At 36.7% G+C, this 20,490-nt stretch overlaps 1 protein-coding gene across 1 annotated transcript in view; it reads left to right on the top strand.

Annotated features, from left to right (window-relative positions):
* Positions 1-9,996: 9,996 nt before the first annotated feature.
* Positions 9,997-20,490, top strand: part of LOC128649185 (uncharacterized) — a 166,540-nt gene continuing 156,046 nt past the window's right edge. The window contains exons 1-2 of the mRNA XM_053702300.1: positions 9,997-10,056; positions 19,734-19,880. Coding sequence (XP_053558275.1) covers positions 19,856-19,880 — 25 coding nt within the window. The 5' untranslated portion in view covers positions 9,997-10,056; positions 19,734-19,855. The remainder of the gene's footprint in view (positions 10,057-19,733; positions 19,881-20,490) is intronic.

Genomic DNA, 20,490 nt, shown 5'->3' with positions numbered 1-20,490 from the left:
TCTATGTCATTTCTCCTCCCTAAATCTCTCGCCCCTCACTCGCTATCGTCTTTGTCTCTCTTACAGCTGCTAGTAAAATTCATCTTTATTCCCTATAGGGATTTAGTAGATCAGTCTCTGGATGCAGAGTATTAACTTCCAAGCACAGTTAAAGATTTTCTTTGTTTATCTTCTTCAAGCTTCTGTACGGTGTATAAATAGTAAAATAATTTACTAGCGAGAATAAACTCAATGTTAAGTATCCTATTATGTTATTATATAAAGCATATGTCATCAGAAACAAAACTCCTTCCTAAAATGCCACATATTTCTCCATATATCAAATCTATTTAACTCATGCTGTCACTTCAAATACCATCCTTATAACTCTTTTGTTTTTGGCTCTCTGCAGCCCATCCCTTTAACTATCATCCTTAGTATATATAATGCCCAATTCTCTAAAGATCACTGGTCTGGCAGGATTATCTAAGGAGTCTCGTCAGTGCTGCAAAGTCCGTCAAATTATTGTAGAAAAGCAAATCTTAGCTTGAGAGCTGTTTATCTCACTATGCAGGGTTCTGCATGAGAAAAACACACACAAACATTACAATATAATGCTCAAAAGAAAACACCAAATATTCTGAGTGATTTTTCTTCCAGCAAGTTATTGTTCATCTGACCATAATCTCTTCATATGAAACTCATCATATTTCTTACAATAATTCTTATTTCTATATTTATAGTCATGCGGCTTAAGATACTGTGCTGCCTGGGTCCGAGAATGAAATGATGCCCATTCCTGATTAGCATCTCAATCTACTAGCCTGGTCGCTGACCCTACTAAGCCTGCCTGCTGACCTGCATGCAACCAATGCTTATGCACTATTGTGCAATAAGTGGGAATGAAGTTAGGGAAGATATGCACTTGTCCCACCATGAATGTTGCTCCTGACGGGTTCTGGGTCTTTGTGCATGATGAGGTTATGTTGCTGGTAGCCTGTGACTTCCCCCACAGAGAGACAGAGGTCAGGAGTGGTCTGGGTCTGACATTGAGTGACTGACTCAAGTCACTGATGTGCTGCCCTTGTTAAGTGCTGCCTGGGTCCACTGAACCCACTTGGTCCCATGGTTGAGCCGGCCCTGTTTATAGTCCCATATGAACTTGTTTTACCCTACATAAACCTTCACATGTCTCCTCCTAATTCTCTGTATAATAAGAGTATAAAGTCCCTACCATTGCTCCTTATAATCCCTCCATATAACTCCTGCATTCTTCAGTAAACCCTTCCTATATCATTATCTATTACTTCACGGAACCCATTGCTGTAAAGGCATGTCACTGGACCATAAATGCAACATCCGAGTCCTCATACAGGCCTCACCTTGCACTCAGTAGTATATTATGGCATGTGCCTAGGGCAGCAGGATTTAGAGAAGCACATTTTAAAAAGTAATTATATGGTATGTTGCTATCCCACTTCTATGCTCTCCAATTGTTTTGTTTGTTTATTTTATTACAAATCAGTTGTCTAGTGCGGGCGCATGACCCCTCCATGCGCCTCTGGTCGGGAGAAATATAAAAAGGCAGATATGAACTTAATTTATTTGGGCTAGGCAGGCAAGTGGCATCATATTTTCCAGTGCCAAGAGCAGCACAAAAAGAAAATACTCCAAAGTTTATTCTACTGCTAACTCTTAACTTGATTTTATTTCAGTGTGTGATAGTAAGTGGATTATTCTGCAAGAAAAGAGGAGTGGTGAGGAAGTGTATATGTTTGTGGGGTAAAATTATAAATGATACATTTTTTAGACCTTCTGTAATGAAATTACAAGATAATTTCATAATTCAGACAGATTCAGACAGAGCATACAATTGTAAACAACTTTCCAATTTACTTCTCTTTTCAAATTTGCTTCATTGTCTTGGTATCCTTTGTTGAAGGAGTAGCATGACACTACTGTGACCTAGCTGAGCACACCTGGTCACAAGACACATATATGTGCAGCAACAAATCAGCAGCTAGCTCACAGCAATGCATTACTGCTCCTGAGCCTACCAAGCTATGCTTTTCTATAGCATACACAAAGAATGAAGCAAATTAATTCATTAATAGATGTAAATTGGAAAGTTGTTTTAAATTAAATTTTCTATCAGAATCATGAAAGTTTGATTTTGACTTTACTGTTCTTTTTATAATACAGTTTTGAGGCACATTCTTTTGAATACAGTAATGCTATTCTATAGAGATAGAAGAAGCTGATTGGGTCATATGACCTCAGCAGGGCCAATGGACAGATATGGAGCAGATAAGTGCTGGGGTGTGCAAAAGGTGCCAATAAATTCTGATAAAATGCAGTGTTTTAATTTTGTAGAGGTTATGGTGGAGTACAAATAGCTAGAGAAAGAAACAACACTAGAAAAGTTCTGCTAATATTAAAGTGAAGGTCAATTTTGATTAATTAGTGCCCAATTTTTAATAAACCTATTAAAAACAAGTGCACTTTAATTCATCAATATTGACATTTCAATTATTTTCTTCAAAAACTTACCTTTTAATCCTTGCAGCCGCTCCGGCGATTCCCCCGGCTGTCGGAAGCTTCTGCAGATGTCAGAAATGACGAACCCGGCTTCCTCCAATCAAGGCTTCCCCCCCCGGGAAATCTTGACCTGATGCAACGCCGTGATTGGAGGAAGCCAGATTCGTCATTTTGGACCCGTGAAGGCGGCTTGCGACGGGCAGAGGAAGTGCTGGAGCGGCTGCCAGGATTAAAAGGTAAGTTTTTGAAGAAAATGTGTGAAATGTCAATTTTGATTAAAGTGCCCTTGTTTTTAATAAGATTATTAAAAACCGGGCACTAATTCATCAAAATTGACCTTCACATTAACCATTCATTAACCCATCAGAGAAAAGGATGGAGTAACAGAGGAAGCTTTGAAGAGCAAAATGCATCACCTAGGTAGCAAGTTGCCCACCTATGTTATAGATCCTCATAATGTTTCAGAAACTCTTTCCATATAACTTTTTTTGTTTGCTCTATGTAACTCCCCCTTATAAGACCTCATTGTTCTATAGAACCACTTGCTAATATAGCATCTATTGCCATCAGGTCTCAGACTTTCCATTTAAATTCCCTCTATAACTATTAAGGTTATTACATATAACCAAAGGCTAATTGTATTACATTATCTAACCTTTCTTTAACTCCTATAACATATCCCTCCATATATTTTCTCTCTTAAAGGGACATTGCGGTCAAAATTTAAATGCAAATAGATGAATTACATATTTGAATATAAACATATTTGCAATATACATGTATTGGCAAAATGCTTCTAGTAAAAGTTATCACTGCCTTAGTGTTAACTTTTTTCTCTGCATGTGCACATGAAGCATAGCTAGATATTCTCAGTGCAATAGCGTTTTAAATAGTGCAGCTGCTCAGAGTGTCAGTGGAGCTTGTTTCGTGTCAGTAATTAACAAATGAAATCATTAACAGATTTTACAAGGACCATAGGCTCTCTGAGCAAGTGCTGTGTTTAAAATGTGCTGGTGCACAGTGCATACTTGAATACTCTTTTAAAACATCTATAGTTTTTATTAGAAACATTTTTGCTAATACCTGCATATTACAAAAATGCTTCTATTAAAAAAGGAAGTGCATCCATGTGGATTTCAATACTGACTAGAATGTCCCTTTAACTCTTTGCTAACCTTGGCTTTAATATTGCCCCATGTAAGATTTGCTTATAACTTCTCCTAATTCTCCATATAATCCATCTATTTAGCACCTTCTTTTGCTTAGAATTATATCCTACAGCTCTTTTTATTTCCTCATATAAAACTTCCATATTACTTATACTACTCTCTATTAGCATCATATATGCTCTGTTTATTACCTCTACAAAAGTCCACTTTTTATTTCTTATCACCTCTTTGTTTTTAGTTCATTAATCCATAAAATCAATTCCTATAACTTAATTTGCTCAAAATAAATGTTCCCTGGAACATATATTATTGGGTTCCATGTTCTCTCCATATACCTTCCCCTGATTCCTACTACTTCCTATAATACATCCAAATAATTCCACCTACAGCTTCATAAAAGCCATTATTTTCATTTCTCCATTTCTATTGTCACTGATGAACACACTTTCTCTACTGCGAAAAAATAATAATCTGTGTATTTTTTTATTATTATTTTTCATCTATTCCCTTTTGTATGTAAGTGTTCTCCATATTTCAGCAACTAAACTCTCAAAGGATATCATTGAAATCTGAGAGGTTTCACTGCTCCATATATATTCCCTGTCTAAAATTAATAATAATAATGATTCATAGAACTCTTCATTATAACTCCTAACATTCTGCCATAAAAAAGCCAAGTGCATTGGATCAAAAGTTTTATACTGTACAGAACATTTTCATTAATAACACAAAAATCCAGTGTAGAATATAGATTTAATTATGTTTTAATAAGAGCAGCCGAGGTGGAAAGACACTTAGCAATAAAGTAAATGTAGCAGGAAAAAAGCAACATGACAATTGGTTGTTCAGGTAAGAATACTTGCAGTATAAAGGGCCAGAATATGAGTGGCGCATTAACAATTACGCGCGATCAAAAAGGAGTTTGCGCCATCGCTATTTACTCTAGATTACTATGTCCTCAGAGCTCTGGTTAACTGTTCCGGGAAACAAAAAAGTGTCACAAAACACATCAAAAATACATTACAAAGTATATCTTTATATGTGTGTACATAAGAATGTATGTATTTACAGATATATATATACACATTTAAATAAATAAATACATATGTACACACATATAGAAATATATATAAGTGCATTGGAGCTCTTTGCAGTTAAAGGGAGAGTCTAGTCCAAAAAAAACTTTCATGATTCAGATAGAGCATGTCATTTTAAACAATTTTCCAATTTACTTTTATCACCAATTGTTCTTTGTTCTCTTGGTATTCTTAGTTGAAAGCTAAACCTAGGAGGTTCATATGCTAATTTCTTAGACCTTGAAGGCCGCCGCTTAAGAATGCATTTTAACAGGTTTTTCCCCACTAGAGGGTGTTAGTTCATGTTTTTCATATAGATAACACTGTGCTCATGCACGTGAAGTTACCTGGGAGCCATCACTGATTGGCTAAACTGCAAGTCTGTCAAAAGAACTGAAATAAAGGGGCAGTTTGAAGAGGCTTAGATACAAGATAATCACTGAGGTAAAAGGTGTATTTATATAACTGTGTTGGTTATGCAAAACTGGGGAATGGGTAATAAAGGGATTATCTATCTTTTAAAACAATAACAATTCTGGTGTAGACTGTCCCTTTAAGTAGATGAAACATGTAAAAGCATATTCATGCCATTTTCATATTTAATAAAGTGTTATACTGTGTTTACTGTAAATATTTAGAATATGTTCTATGTAGTTCTAAATAGATATATATATATATAATAATAATAATCTATATATATATATATATATATATATATATATCTATATATATATATATATATATATATATAGGTATAGATATATATTGTACCAAAATAGCATCAGATATATGTAGAAGTATGTATTTCTGAATAAATAGAACATATTCTGCTATGTGAACAACATTGAAATGTGAAATATTCATATTTTCATGTCGGGTTAGCACATTTGAGAATATGTTTGGGGAATACGTTATTGTGCGTGCAATATTCTAAGTTCAGCTTTTTGCGCGCAAGTGAAAACAGTTTACTTTCAACTTGTAATGCGAGCGATATCCGATGCGCACAAAAAAAATACTTCTTGCAGAGTTAGCACTCAAGCAGGAAGGTTAAATACTGCTCCACTTGTAATCTAGCCCAAAGTTGGAGATGCTAATGTCATATTATGGATCAGGGATTCCAACCTTTTAAGACGAGGGTCACCATTAATTATTATTTTTCTTGCTGCCTGGGGCCCCGATAATATGCCATGACTCCAAAGCCTTAAAGTGGTTAACACTCTTATAAACCATAAATACATCTTCAGCTAGAATTCCGTGTAACATTCAACAGAATATATTCATGGTACATAAATAAAGAACATTAAACAAAGATCTGACATAGCAATTTGCAAGAGAAAAATAAAAAATAAAATAGACAGATAGATAGACGGATAGATAGATAGATAGATAGATACAAACACCATATACAATATGGAAAACATTGTGAAATACAAGAAATGTTACAAATTTCAAGGGGAAATAAAAGCAATGTTCAGAAAATGATGAATAGAAGAACATATTTTAGCTCCAAAGTGCTATTTAAAATCACAATTATCCAGCAAGGTTGACAGCTTGGGTAACCTTTCCACTGAAGCAGTAGAGACAAATACATTGAAGGAGTTCAGTACATGTCTGATTTTTATTTGCTGTCAAAATCTATGTTTTTATGTGTCAAAAATACAGATACACACAGTCTAACTTTGCACACAAATAAACACTATGGGGCCTATTTGTTATGGTGCGAGAGGACATTATCCGATATAGCGGAATAATGTCCGCTGCACATCGATAAATTCCGACAGCATATGCTCTCGGCATTTATCATTGCACCAGCAGTTCTTGTGAACTGCTGGTGCAATGCCGCCCCCTGCATATTCGCGGCCAATGGACCGCTAGCAGGGGTGTCAATCAACCCGATCGCTGTTTCATAACTTCTGCTTCCGGCGAGCCTACAAACTCGCTGGAAACACGGGGCATCAAGCTCTGTACGGAGCTCGATAAATATGCCCCTATGTGTGTGTGTGTGTTTATATATATATACACTCATTTCTATTTATCTATCTGTCTATCTATGTACATATGTATCTATTATCTATCTCTTTACACACACACACACAAGCTATAGTTGAATACACGCATTTAAACATTAACTCACAGTATCATATACACTAGCACAAACAGGGACTTCTCCAACCCTTTTTATATGTATAAGTAAACATATATATTGAGAGAGAGAAAAAAAGAGAGGGAGCAACATAAAGAGAGAGAGAGAGAGCAACATAAAGAGAAAGACTAAAGAAACAGAGAGAAACAAAAGCACAAACATATTGCAAGCACAGTAACCTAAGTTTGTAACGTACCGTACAACTCCAGATGTGAGAGATCTTAAGTAGATGGCAGAAGAGACGGCTCTGGATGCAACAGCACTGGAGCTTTCCCCAGGTGTGCGTGAGACTGCTGCAGAGTCACAATTAGATGTGAGTGAGACTGCTGCAGAGTCACAATTAGATGTGAGTGAGACTGCTGCAGAGTCACAATTAGATGTGAGTGAGAGTGCTGCAGAGGCACAATTAGATATGAGTGAGACTGCTGCAGAGTCACAATTAAATGTGAGTGAGAGTGCTGCAGGGACAGCTCCAGGTGTAGTAGAGAAACTGCTGCTCCAAAGCTTTGCGTGCCTGGTGCAGAGACCATGTGATAGTGATAGACACAAACAAGCAGAGTGAGACACTGAAAGAGAGTGTGTGAAAGAGCTGTAGGGTGAGAGAGGGCAGTCTGGGCTACAGGGTGTAAGAGAGGTGCTGAGAGAGGCACAGTACAGCATAGGGAAGCTGAGACAGGTTTCTGCATATGCTGCTCTGGGTTTCCAGCGAATGATGCTGAGAATACGAGTTGACACGCACCCCCCAAATCCTCTGCGCTCCCCCTCCTCCCCTCTTTATCCTTTTCTCTCTCTCTCTCCTACTCCTCCTCTTTCTTCCTCTTTCTCCTTTCCTCTAATACAAGAGGACACAAAGAACAGAGAGACGGAGCCAAATTGACAGTGAGAAACCAAAGGGACAGAGAGTGAGACTGAGAGCACATAATAGCCATACTGCAACAGGACACACGTGTATATGCATATACTTATATACTGTGTGCTGTAAGTCACATAAAGATAGATACTAGATAGATTATAGGTAAATATAGACAGATGATAGATTAAAGATAGGTGACAGTGACTCTAGCACTGGAAATAAAGAGAGCACTGCACGATAGAGACAAAATAAACAACAGGATATATATTAATATATGTATATAGAAAAATAATATATGTCTAGAAAAAAGATTAATGGAGAGCTTTAAAGTTATGTAATAAAATATATTGTTACATACTCAAAGATACATTTACATATGGATAAAGTATTTCTGGGCAGTCTAGTGGTTTCTGTTTGGACTGTAATGACTAATAAGGGTCTGTGCCCCTGGGTTTCATGTACAGGATTCTCAGATACCGCAGGACACACAGATGGGACCAAAAGCATCATATTTGCAAGACAGAGTGATAGAAAGAGATATTGTGTGTGTGTGTGTGTGTGTGTGTGAGAGATCATGTGTGTGTGTAAGAGAGAAATGGTGTATGAGTATGTGTTTGTGAGATAGAGATAGTGTGTGTGTGTGTGAGAGAGAGAAAGTGTGTATGTGTGTGTGAGAGAGAGAGATAGTGTGTGTGTGTGTGAGATAGTGTGTGAGTGAGATAGATAGTGTGTGAGAGAGTGAGAGATAGTGTGTGAGAGAGTGAGAGATAGTGTGTGTGTGTGAGAGAGAGATAGTGTGTGTGTGTGTGAGAGAGAGATGGTGTATGTGTTTGTGAGATAGAGATAGTGTGTATGTGTGTGTGAGAGAAAGTGTGTATGTGTGTGTGTGTGTGAGAGAGAGAGAGAGAGAGATAGTGTGTGTGTGTGTGAGAGAGATATAGTGTGTATGTGTGTGTGAGTGTGTATGTGTGTGTGAGAGAGATAGTGTGTGAGAGAGTGAGAGATAGTGTGTGAGAGAGAGATAGTGTGTGTGTGTGAGAGAGAGATAGTGTGTGTGTGTGAGAGAGATAGTGTGTGTGTGAGTGTGTGTGTGAGAGAGAGATAGTGTGTATGTGTGTGTGAGAAAGAGAGATAGTGTGTGTGTGTGTGAGAGAGAGAGTGAGAGATAGTGTGTATGTGAGAGAGAGTGAGAGATAGTGTGTATGTGAGAGACAGAGAGATAGTTTGTGTGAGAGAGACAGTGTGTGTCTGTGTGTGAGAGAAAGTGTGTGTGAGAGAGAGGGAGAGATAGTGTGTGTGTGTTTGTTAGAGAGAGGGAGAGATAGTGTGTGTGTGAGTGAGATTAAAAACAGAGAGAGTATTGGGCTAATGATGGGGGGGGTGATGGTATGTGAAGTTGAAGTAAGACAGGAACAGCATACAGATATGAAAAATATGAACACAGCTGTGGAGGCTTTAAAAGTTAAATGACACAAATGAACGACGCATTTTCAGTATAGTTACAAGTCAGTGAAGGGTAACACAATGAAACTAGCACCTGTGTAATTCCCACTTCGAAGGAAACGAAATTAGTTAGAGGAAACCTCGGGACTAAATAGCAATGTTCGCTGTGCTGATTTCCCTTAGGTAACGTTCCCTTACTACCAGGCAAACCCCAAGCTTACCCTGGCTTGTCAATATCACTTTGTGGTCATCACTAAAGGATCGCGCTACAACCTATGGCATCGATCCAACAAATCAAACGTGCAGGTAGGGTCATAACGTGCATCTTGTTCTAAGGAAGAGTAATCCCTGCGATATAGTGCTTTTTAGAAGAGAATAAGATAATTTCATATAAGGTCTGCAGGATGGAAGAGGTTCATTTCTGTTCTATACATTGTAAGTAAATGAGAGGTTAATCATTGTTCAGAAAGTGTCTCAAATATGAAGGGGATACGCACTGGTCTAAAAACAGTTCCTCAGACAGAAAGAGTTGTGATGCTGAAGCTTTATTTGTGTGCGTATTCACAAGCTAAATGATAGTCATTAATCTGCAAGACGTAGGGGGCAAATAATAGTTAGCCAAACACTGTGCTGCATTATAACTGCCACACACAACATGGCTACGTATAGGAGTCAGGAATCTAGGCGGAGTCAAATTGTGGGCGGGTCTATAATTTTAAAGCTCAGCTTTGTCTATCAGCTGGAACAAGTCAGGACATGTGTTTTGTGAAAGTGAGTAGGGGGTTAACAAGGGACATTTACACATGTTTCCAGACACGCGTGGAATGTCACATGAAGGGCATAGACATGCAGATGGTGAGTAATAACTATAACCCATTTAATTCTCCTTGCCATATAATATTGACTTGGTATACAGGTATTGCCTACACACAAGGCTCATAAACTTCTATATATCTAGCACATATAGCAGTATTCTTTATTTTCCTTTCCTTATATAATGCACTTAATTATTGCATAAGGATGAGAGAAATGTTAATATGGTCCATAGTGTATAAAACTGAACATAGTGTAGGAGTGATCTTGGAAATTAGGTGCTGATAATAAAATTGGTAGGTAAAAATCAGGCTAGTGAGGTAGATGTTGGAAAATAGTAGTTTTTGACAAGATACAATACATTGGATACAATTCCATTAAATACTGTATGTGAATTTGTCTAATCTAGTGTCACTTTCTGCACCATTCTGTGTCTGGATTCAAGATATTGTTTTAATGCAAAGGAAATTTAGTTACTGATAAATATGTAGCCTATAGTAGTCCCACTAAAGGGACATTAAACAGTAAATACATGCTAGACATAATGATGTATTCAAAGCAAATATTAGCCTTAGAGTAATATGTAGATGTATTTTTACAATTAGTTGTTTAAATATTGATTATATAAGTGTAAAAGTTTAGTTTCTATAAAGTACTTTAGATTCTATAAAGTATTGGGTGCTGCCATGTTTGAAATAGTTTACTATTTATCTCTGTCTTCTGTGGAGCGCAATTAGATAATTTGAAAGAGAAATATAAACCAAAAATGCAATAAAGTAGCATTTGTGTAAGCCATACAACCTTGTTTGTATTAGTCTGTTTTATTGCCTGTTTTATATCTGTTTCTAATTGTTTGCAGCATTACAGTAAGATAAGCCTAAAACTTAAGTTTCTTAAGTTTAGACATGGCAGCACCCATTACTTTATAGAAACTCAGTGGAAAGAAAAATTAAAGGGATACTAAACAAAATTTTTGAAAAAGCAGGAATCTAAGCTTAGTAGCCATCCCATTTTTGGTTCAGCACCTAGGCAACACTTGCTGAATGGTGGCTATATGTAGCCACAATCAGCAAGCGCTATCCAGGGTCTGAACCAAAAATGAGCTGGCTCCTAACTTAGATGCCTGCTTTTTCAAATAAATATAGCAAGAGAATTAAGAACATTTGATAATAGGAGTAAATTAGAAAGTTGCTTAAAACTGGATGCTCTATCTAAATCATTTAAGAAGAAGAAAAAACGGGTTTAGTATCCCTTTAACCCCTTAGTGACCAGACCATTTTTCAATTTTCTTACCGTTAAGGAACAGGGCTATTTTTACATTTCTGCTGTGTTTGTGTTTAGCTGTAATTTTCCTCTTACTCATTTACTGTACCCACACATATTATATACAGTTTTTCTCGCCATTAAATGGACTTTCTAAATATACCATTATTTTCATCATATCAAATAATTTACTATAATTTTTTTTTATAAAATATGAGGAAAAAAAATGAAAAAACACACACTTTTTTTCGAATTTTGACCCCCAAAATCTGTTACACATCTACAACCACCAAAAAACACCCATGCTAAATAGTTTCTAAATTTTGTCCTGAGTTTAGAAATACCCAGTGTTTACAAGCTCTTTGCTTTTTTTTTTTTTGCAAATTATAGGGCAATAAGTACAAGTAGCACTTTGCTATTTCCAAACCATTTTTTTTCAAAATTAGTTACACTGTAACACTGATATCTGTCAGGAATCCCTGAATAACCCTTCACATGTATATATTTTATTTTAGTAGACAACACAAAGTATTGATCTAGGCCCATTTTGGTATATTTTATGACACCATTTCACCGCCTAATGCGATCAAATAAAAAAAAAAAAAGAAATCACTTTTTCACAAACTTTTTCACAAACTTTAGGTTTCTCACTGAAATTATTTACAAACAGCTTGTGGAATTATGGCACAAATGGTTGTAAATGGTCTTTGGTAATTAGAAGGCTGCTAAATGCCGCTGCACACCACACTTGTATTATGCCCAGCAGTGAAGGGGTTAATTGGGTAGCTTGTAGGGTTAATTTTAGCTTTAGTGTAGAGATCAGCCTCCCACCTGACCCATCTCAAACAGCTCTCTTCCCTCCCTCACCTCACAATTGTCACCGCCATCTTAAAGTGAAGGTCAATTTTCATGTGAAAGTGCCCGGTTTTAAAAAAAACTATTAAAAACAGGGGCACTTTCATTCATGAAAATTGACATAGCACCGTATTTTAAAAATACTTACCTTGTTCTTCTGAAACGCTGGATCGCCGTTCTGAAACGATGCCCCGCCTGCTTCTTCCTGGTTTACTTACCCAGCAATGACGAAACCTGCTTTCTCCAATCACGGCGTTGCCTCAGGCAATGTTTACCCTGGGGGGGGAAGCCGTGATTGGAGGATGCCGGAATCGTCATTGCTGACGTATGAAGAGGCTTGCGACGGGCTGGTGAAGCACTGGAGCGGCTTCCAGAAGAAAAGGTAAGTATAGTTAAAAAAAACAGCTGAAATATCAATTTTCATGAATGAAAGTTCCCTTGTTTTTAATAGTTTTTTTTTTTTTTTTAAACCAGGCACTTTCACATGAAAATTGACCTTCACTTTAAATACTGGCAGAAAGTCTGCTAGTATAAAAATAAAGGGTTTTGTTTTGTTTTTTTTAAGAATTTTGTTTTAGATTTTTTTTCTGAAGTGTTGGATCCCCCATTACCCCCCAACCTCCCTGACCCCCCCCAAACAGCTCTCTAAGCCTCCCCTTCAAACCTATTAGCCGCCATCTTAGGTATTGGCAGTTGTCTGCCAGTACCCAGTTTACTAAAAAAAAAATCCTTTTTTTAAAAATAAAAATAAATAAACCCTCCATTTTCTGTAGTGTAGCTGCCCCCTCCCAGATTCCCTTCCCATTACTTATAAATCATTCTCCCTCTTTCCATTTCACTACAGATGTCCCATAGTGTAGCGGGCGGTCCCTCCCTCCTGCGTGCGCACTCCTGGACCCATCATCCCCACTGACAGGAACTCGGCTACTCCCTCCAAGACCTCCCACGCCACCAATGATTGGCACCATCGCTGGCCGATGCAGAGAAGGCCACAAAGTGGCCCTCTCTGCATTGATGTGCTTAAAAAGGGTATTACACAATGCCTTAAAGGGACACTGAACCCAATTTTTTTCTTTTGTGATTCAGATAGAGCATGCAATTTTAAGCAACTTTCTAATTTATTCCTATTATCAATTTTTCTAAGTTCTCTTGCTATCTTTATTTGAAAAAAAAGGCATCTAAGCTATTGTTTGGTTTAGGACCCTGGACAGCACTTGTTTATTGGCCGATAAAAATTAATCCACCAATCAGCAAGAACAACCCAGGTTGTTCACCAAAAATGGGCTGGAATCTAAACTTACATTCTTGCTTTTCAAATATAGATACCAAGAGAATGAAGAACATTTGATAATAGGAGTAAATTAGAAAGTTGCTTAAAATTGCATGCTCTATTTGAATCACGAAAGAAAAAAAATTGGGTTCAGTGTCCCTTAATATTGAGGCATCGCTGCAATACCCTGAAAGCAACTGGAAGTGATCAGGACCGCTTCCAGTGCTTGAAACCTCAGAGGAGTCCTTGGTCATTAATGACCGTTTTTTGTAGGACATGCCTGTCACGTCCTTGGTCGTTAAGGGGTTAAATTACAGGAAGAGGGAACAAAATAAATGGATATATGTATATTACGTTTTTTTAACTACACATAATTAAACATTTTATATTACAATCTCATACTATTTAATATCCCTGTATTGTAAAAGGAGAGACATCAGTGTAAAGTTCTGAGAATAATCTAAAATAAATACTTCTCTATTTGCTAAAAGGAGCAATGTACTGAGCACTCAGAGGGGGAAAAAGTTAAAAACCAAAATTTATTGGTAAACAATTAAAAAGTCCATATACATGCAGGAGGGCAAGGAAAAGCTTTTTAATTGTTTACTAATAAAGCTTTTTTTTTTTTTTTTTTTTTTTTTTTTTTACTTTTCCCCCTCTGAGTGCTCAGTACAATGCTCCTTTCGGTCACCATTTGGTGTATTGGTCCTCACCGCCGATCTGAGGCACCGCACTGCATCTGGGGCTGGTAGTTTTTTTTCTTTAGGATAGCTTTCGATCTGCCTGGTCCTCCGCTCTCAGTTGCGACAACTCCTTGTGCTGCAACTCTATTTGCTGTTTGGCACTGAATTTGTTTACATTCCTGTATGTCAAGCCTGACGGAAAAATGGCAACTGTTCATCTGGCTTTATACAAAAGAAAAGTAAAAAGTGGAAGAAATATGTAATTTAAAATAATAATAATAATAAAAAAATAAGATTACTCAACCTAAGCATGCTTACAGCTTGTGCAATAAATTAATAAACTATTTGTATTGACATTGCACTACATATGGCACCAGGTTTGTATTTATATGTATTATATGTATTTATATGTTTTAATGGAAAAATGAAATTATAAATTTTTTTGAAGATTTTATTATATCACCAGTGTCCATTAAAAACTATGGTTAAGTTTTCATTGCTGGTGTTATACATTTTGCAGCCAGTCAATAGCCATTAAAATGGTTGATAAAAAAGATAACAACATCCATCAGTAAACCAAGCTGATGCTTTTTCATTTTGCATACTTCAAAGTAAGTCAACAGAAGGTCAAATGATAAGCATTGATGATGCTTGATATGATGAGCATAGTTTACATTTTGCCCTTTAACTGCTTGCTGTATGCATTCGATAATGTACTGAGCTTTAGATTTTAATCTCCTTGGTGTAAAGGGACAAAATGCCCTTTACAACTATTATTTAAAAATATGAAACATTTAAAACATATACATATTCAATAAAATCATATGAATAATTAAGAATTATGTTGACTCTAATATTTTAGATATTTTTTTTATAATTGTATTACTTAAAGCCATGAAAAAAATCTATTAACAAAAACATTTCAAAGCAGCATGACATAGATGTAATATATATATATATATATATATATATATATATATATATATATATATATATATATATATATATATACATACAGTATGTGTGTATATATATATATATATATATATATATATATATGTATGTGTCTTTAACTGCTTAGTTGATCGCAGGTGAGGGTTGCAAGTGCAAAACCAGTCTTATATCATCTTATTAGAGTTGCTCAGAAACAAAGTATGAACCACCAATTCTGCTCTGAAATAAGGGAAGTTACTGTATGTTAAATGAAAATGGAGGTAGGGTTATGTATAACAACTTATAAAATAATTGTAGAATGAGGATTTTTTTAAAACTGAGTGAAAATAGAAGCTGATAACACTTTTTTTCACCACCTGTATAACTCTTTGCAGCTCAAAGTTAACACCACCAATTTAAAATTTAAAGGAACAGTCTAGTCAAAATGAAACTTTCATGATTCAGATAGGGCATGCAATTTTATGCAACTTTCCAATTTTCTTTTATTATGACATTTGCTTTGTTCACTTGGTATTCTTTGTTGAAAGCTAAATGTTGGTAGGCTCATATGCTAATTTCTAAGACCTTGAAGGCCATCTTTTATCTCAGTGCATTTTTACAGTTTTTCACAGCTAGACAGCTCTAGTTCATGTCTACCAAATAGATAACATTGTACTCACTCCTGTGGAGTTATTTATAAATCAGCACTGACAGGCTAAAATGCAAGTCTGTCAAAATAACTGAGATAAGGGGGTAGTCTACAGAGGCTTTAAGATACAAGGTAATCACAGAGGTAAAAATTATATTTAAGGGACATTCCAGCCAAGACTGGAATCCACATGGGTGCATTTCAATTTTGAATAGAAGCATTTTTGTAAAAAAAAAAAAAAAATATATATATATATATATATATATATATATAATTAGCAATGCTTCTAGCAAACGCAATAGCTGTTTCAAGAGTGTATTTAAGTATGCACCGTGCACCAGCATTTTAAACACAGCATTTGCTCAGAGAGCCTAAAGTGCTTGTACCATTTGGTAAGGACTCTAATTTGTTAATTGCTGACATGATACAATTCCCACTGGCACTCTGAGCAGCTGCAGTATTTAAAATGCTGGTGCACTGAGAATATCTAGCTATCGTTCATATGTACATGCAGAGAAAAATGTAAACGCTAAAACAGTGGTAATTTTTTACTAGAAACATTTTTGCAAATACATGTATATTGCAGATATGTTTCTACTCAAAAAACTAATTAATCAATGTGCATGATGGAATGGGTAATAAAGGAATTATCTATATTTTTAAACAATAAAAATTCTGCAGTAGACTGTCCCTTTAACCTATGGCAAAGAGGTTAAACACAGAGATAAAGTTTTACTCTGAGCCTCAACTCATTGCAGCATTTGAGCAGGACTTGGCAAGAGAGCCATTAAGAGCAGCATACGCCTGTAACCATCAGTCAACAGAAGCTTGAATATACATGTAATTAAAAAACACATCAATTTAACAGGATGAAATAAATGTATGTAAGAAGAATATATCACAATTAGTTCACATACGGCTAGATTACAAGTTTTGCGGTATGATTGAAAAAGCAGCGTTAAGGCTCTTTTTCACTACCCCTGGTATTACGAGTCGCACACTTTTTTGGCCGGAACACAACATAACTATCGCAGCTTTCAAAAAGTCCTTTTTCAATGGAACTTCCTTTGCGCCGGTATTACGAGTTTGCCTGGGAGGCCAAAAAGTGAGAGGTACAGCCTATACATTCAAGATCCATACCGTAAACTGAAAGTCAGTAGTTATGGGTTTTATGCTACGCAACATAAAACGCATAACTAAAGTGCTAAAAGGTACACTAACACCCATAAACTACCTATTAACTCCTAAACCGAGGACCTCCCGCATCGCAAAGACTAAAACAAAAATATTAACCCCTAATCTGCCGCTCCGGACATCGCCACCACTAGAATAAACATATTAACCCCTAAACTGCCGCACTCCTGCATCGCAAACACTAGTTAAATATTATTAAACCCTAATCTGCTGTCCCTAACATCGCCGCAACCTACATTACTGTTATTAACCCCTAATCTGCTGCCCCAAAATCGCTGCCACTATACTAAAGTTATTAACCCCTAACCCTAAATCTAACCCTAACACCCTCTAACTTTAATGTAATTAAAATAAGTCTAAATAAAACCTACTATTAATACCTAAATAATTCCTATTTAAAACTAAATACTAACCTGTAAAATAAACCCTAAGATAGCTACAATATAACTAATAGTTACATTGTACCTATCTTAGGTTTTATTTTTATTTCAAGTTTGTATTTATTTTAACTAGGTAGAATAGTTAGTAAATAGTTATTAACTATTTACTAGCTACCTAGTTAAAATAAATACAAATTTACCTGTAAAATAAAACCTAACCTGTCTTACACTAACACCTAACCTTACACTAAAATTACATTAATTAAATACGATTAACTAAATTACAAAAACAAACAAACACTAAATAACACAAAATAAAAAAGAAATGATCAAATATTTAAACTAATTACACCTAATCTAAAAGCCCTATCAAAATAAAAAAGCACCCCCAAAATAAAAATAAAAACCCTAGCCTAAACTAAACTGCCAATAGCCCTTAAAATGGCCTTTTGCGGGGCATTGCCCCAAAGAAATCAGCTCTTTTACCTGTAAAAAAAATACAAACAACCCCCCAAAGTAAAACCCACCACCCACACAACCAACCCCCCCAAATAAAAACCTATCTAAAAAACCTAAGCTCCCCATTGCCCTGAAAAGGGCATTTGGATGGGCATTGCCCTTTAAAAGGGCATTTAGCTCTTTTTCCGCCCAAACCCTAATCTAAAAATAAAACCCACCCAATAAACCCTTAATAAAACCTAACACTAACCCCCGAAGATCCACTTACAGTTTTTGAAGACCCGACATCCGTCCTCAACAAAGCAGCAGAAGTCTTCATCATCCAAGCGGCAAGAAGTCCTCAACGAAGCTGGGAGCAGTCTTCATCCAAGCGGGCCGAAGTCTTCATTCAAGCCGGCAGAAGTCTTCATCCAGACGGCATCTTCTATCTTCATCCATCCGGCGTGCAGCATCCTCTTCTTACAATGGCGACTGAAGAATGAAGGTTCCTTTAAGGGACGTCATCCAGGATGGCATCCCTTGAATTCCGATTGGCTGATAGAATTCTATCATCCAATCGGAATTAAAAGTGAAAAAATCCTGTTGTCTGATGCAATCAGCCAATAGGATTGAGCTTCAATCCTATTGGCTGATCCAATCAGCCAATAGGATTGAGCTTGCATTCTATTGGCTGATTGGTGACGGCGATGTCGGAGGTGGCAGATTAGGGGTTAATAATTGTAATGTAGATGGCAGTGACATTGGGGGTGGCAGATTAGGGGTTAATAACTGTAATGTAGGTGGCGGCGATGTCGGGGGCGGCAGATTAGGGGTGTTTAGACTTGGGGTTTATGTTAGGGTGTTAGGTTTAAACATAAATTGTTTCCCCATAGTAATCAATGGGGCTGCGTTACGGACCTTTACGCTCCTTTATTGCAGGTGTTAGGCTTTTTTTTAGCCGGCTCTCCCCATTGATGTCTATGGGAAATCGTGCACAAGCACGTAAAACCAGCTCACAGCAGCGCTGGTATTGGAGTGCGGTATGGAGCTCAATTTTGCTTTACGCTGCAATAGTGCCTGCTAACGCCGTTTTTTTTGCAAACCTGTAATAGCAGCGCTATAGGGAGGTGAGCGGTGACAATAACTTGCAAGTTAGCACCGAGCAGCTCATAACGCAAAACTTGTAATCTAGCCGATAGTTATTCAACTACAAAAAAAATGTTCTGCATATTCTGCCAGAAGTTTATTATGTTTATGATCTTCAAAATCTTCAGGTTACAACAGTATCACTATGTATTGACTGACTGCTATGGGCCCCCCCAGAACTTGGGCCCTGATGCCATTGCACCTGCTGCACCAATGGGAGTTCCGTCCCTGCTCCACCCCCATCTCCAACTGTATTAAGCAGATCGATGACGCTTCCTCCAATCGTTGCGTGCCCCCTTTGGCAATCAGCTTGTGGGATACACAACGATTGGAGGAAGCCAGATGCGTCATCAATATGCTAAATACAGTAGGAGATGCGGGCAGAGGATCGGCATTATGTTTCCTATAATGCAGTGGTAAGTATTTTTAAAAAGAAGCCTCCTTGTAAAGTTTAAATAATTAAAGTGCCCCTGTTTTTAAGATTATTTTTAGGTACTGGGTACTAATTCCTTAAACTTTACAATCACTTTAAATTGTGCTATGTTTGTCCTAAGGTGAACTAGGATGCTGGCTATTTAGCGTGTGTGTGTCTGTACTTCTAATTTCTCTCATATTCTGTATGCTACAACATTATTTGATGTTCTAATCAACCAGTCAGACTGTGACAGATATATAGCTTCTTATGCAAAGTTATGACTGTAGGAGGAGTACAAACACCGTACCTTAGGTTCCTGTGCCTCAGAGCAAGTGAGCGGTAAGTCTGGCTCTTGTGTTAACTGTCCTAACTGGTTATAAATTCCTACACATCTAGGCTGATTTCACTCTTAGAGGAGATTTAAACGTTCTTGGGCAGTAAATCCTAATATGGAAGCATTGCACTTGTAATGAAATATATTTCTCTGTTTCAGATCATATTCAAAATGATTCCTGGCATTAAAAAATAAATAAATCAGAATTGATGTGATTGCAACATGCTCACATTAAAGACACTGACATTTGACTAATGACCAACTAACTGATCTGGGGTATTATGGCCTCTGATCCCAGTACTTCAGGTTAGTATTACCATTATTAAAATTATGTTGAGTTTAAAGTGCTTTTAATGTATAATACATTTGTCTCTCTAAGCATTGTACACAATACAGTGTAAAAAGTAAGAGGATGTGCTTTTTTTGCTCTTCATTATATACAGAGGCACATCTTGTACCTGTTAGATATGCTATATACTATGAAGTTTTTACACACTGTCCAATTAATACACTTATTAATACTCTTGAAATGCTCTTCAGTATATGTATACAATGAGGTAGAATTGTGGCTGGTTCCAAGGAATTTGAAACATTGCTGTACTCATCTTGAGATTGCGAGAAAGGCTGCTGGAGCCATTTTGTTATGCGCCATTCGGTCTGTTTACAGCATTACAGTGCACTCCGTGTCTGTGTTGTAGTCTAGCAAATTTTACTACTATTTTACAGGTGATGTACAGTTTTTATTAACTACTAATTGAATACTGTACTCTAGCGTGCTAGTGTTAAACTACACACATAGTAGTATATGTTAGTTCAAACATGTTTTTAAAACACTGGCAAGTGGAATGAAAGTTAAAACCGCCTTGTTCACATTAAGGCGGTTTTCACTTTACAGCGGGGCTCCGGTCCCTAACCG

This window comes from Bombina bombina, chromosome 2 (assembly GCF_027579735.1).
Source record: "Bombina bombina isolate aBomBom1 chromosome 2, aBomBom1.pri, whole genome shotgun sequence".
Lineage (NCBI taxonomy): Eukaryota > Metazoa > Chordata > Amphibia > Anura > Bombinatoridae > Bombina > Bombina bombina.
The sequence above is the reverse complement of the archived record's forward strand: the minus strand, read 5'-3'. Positions and strand labels throughout refer to the sequence as shown.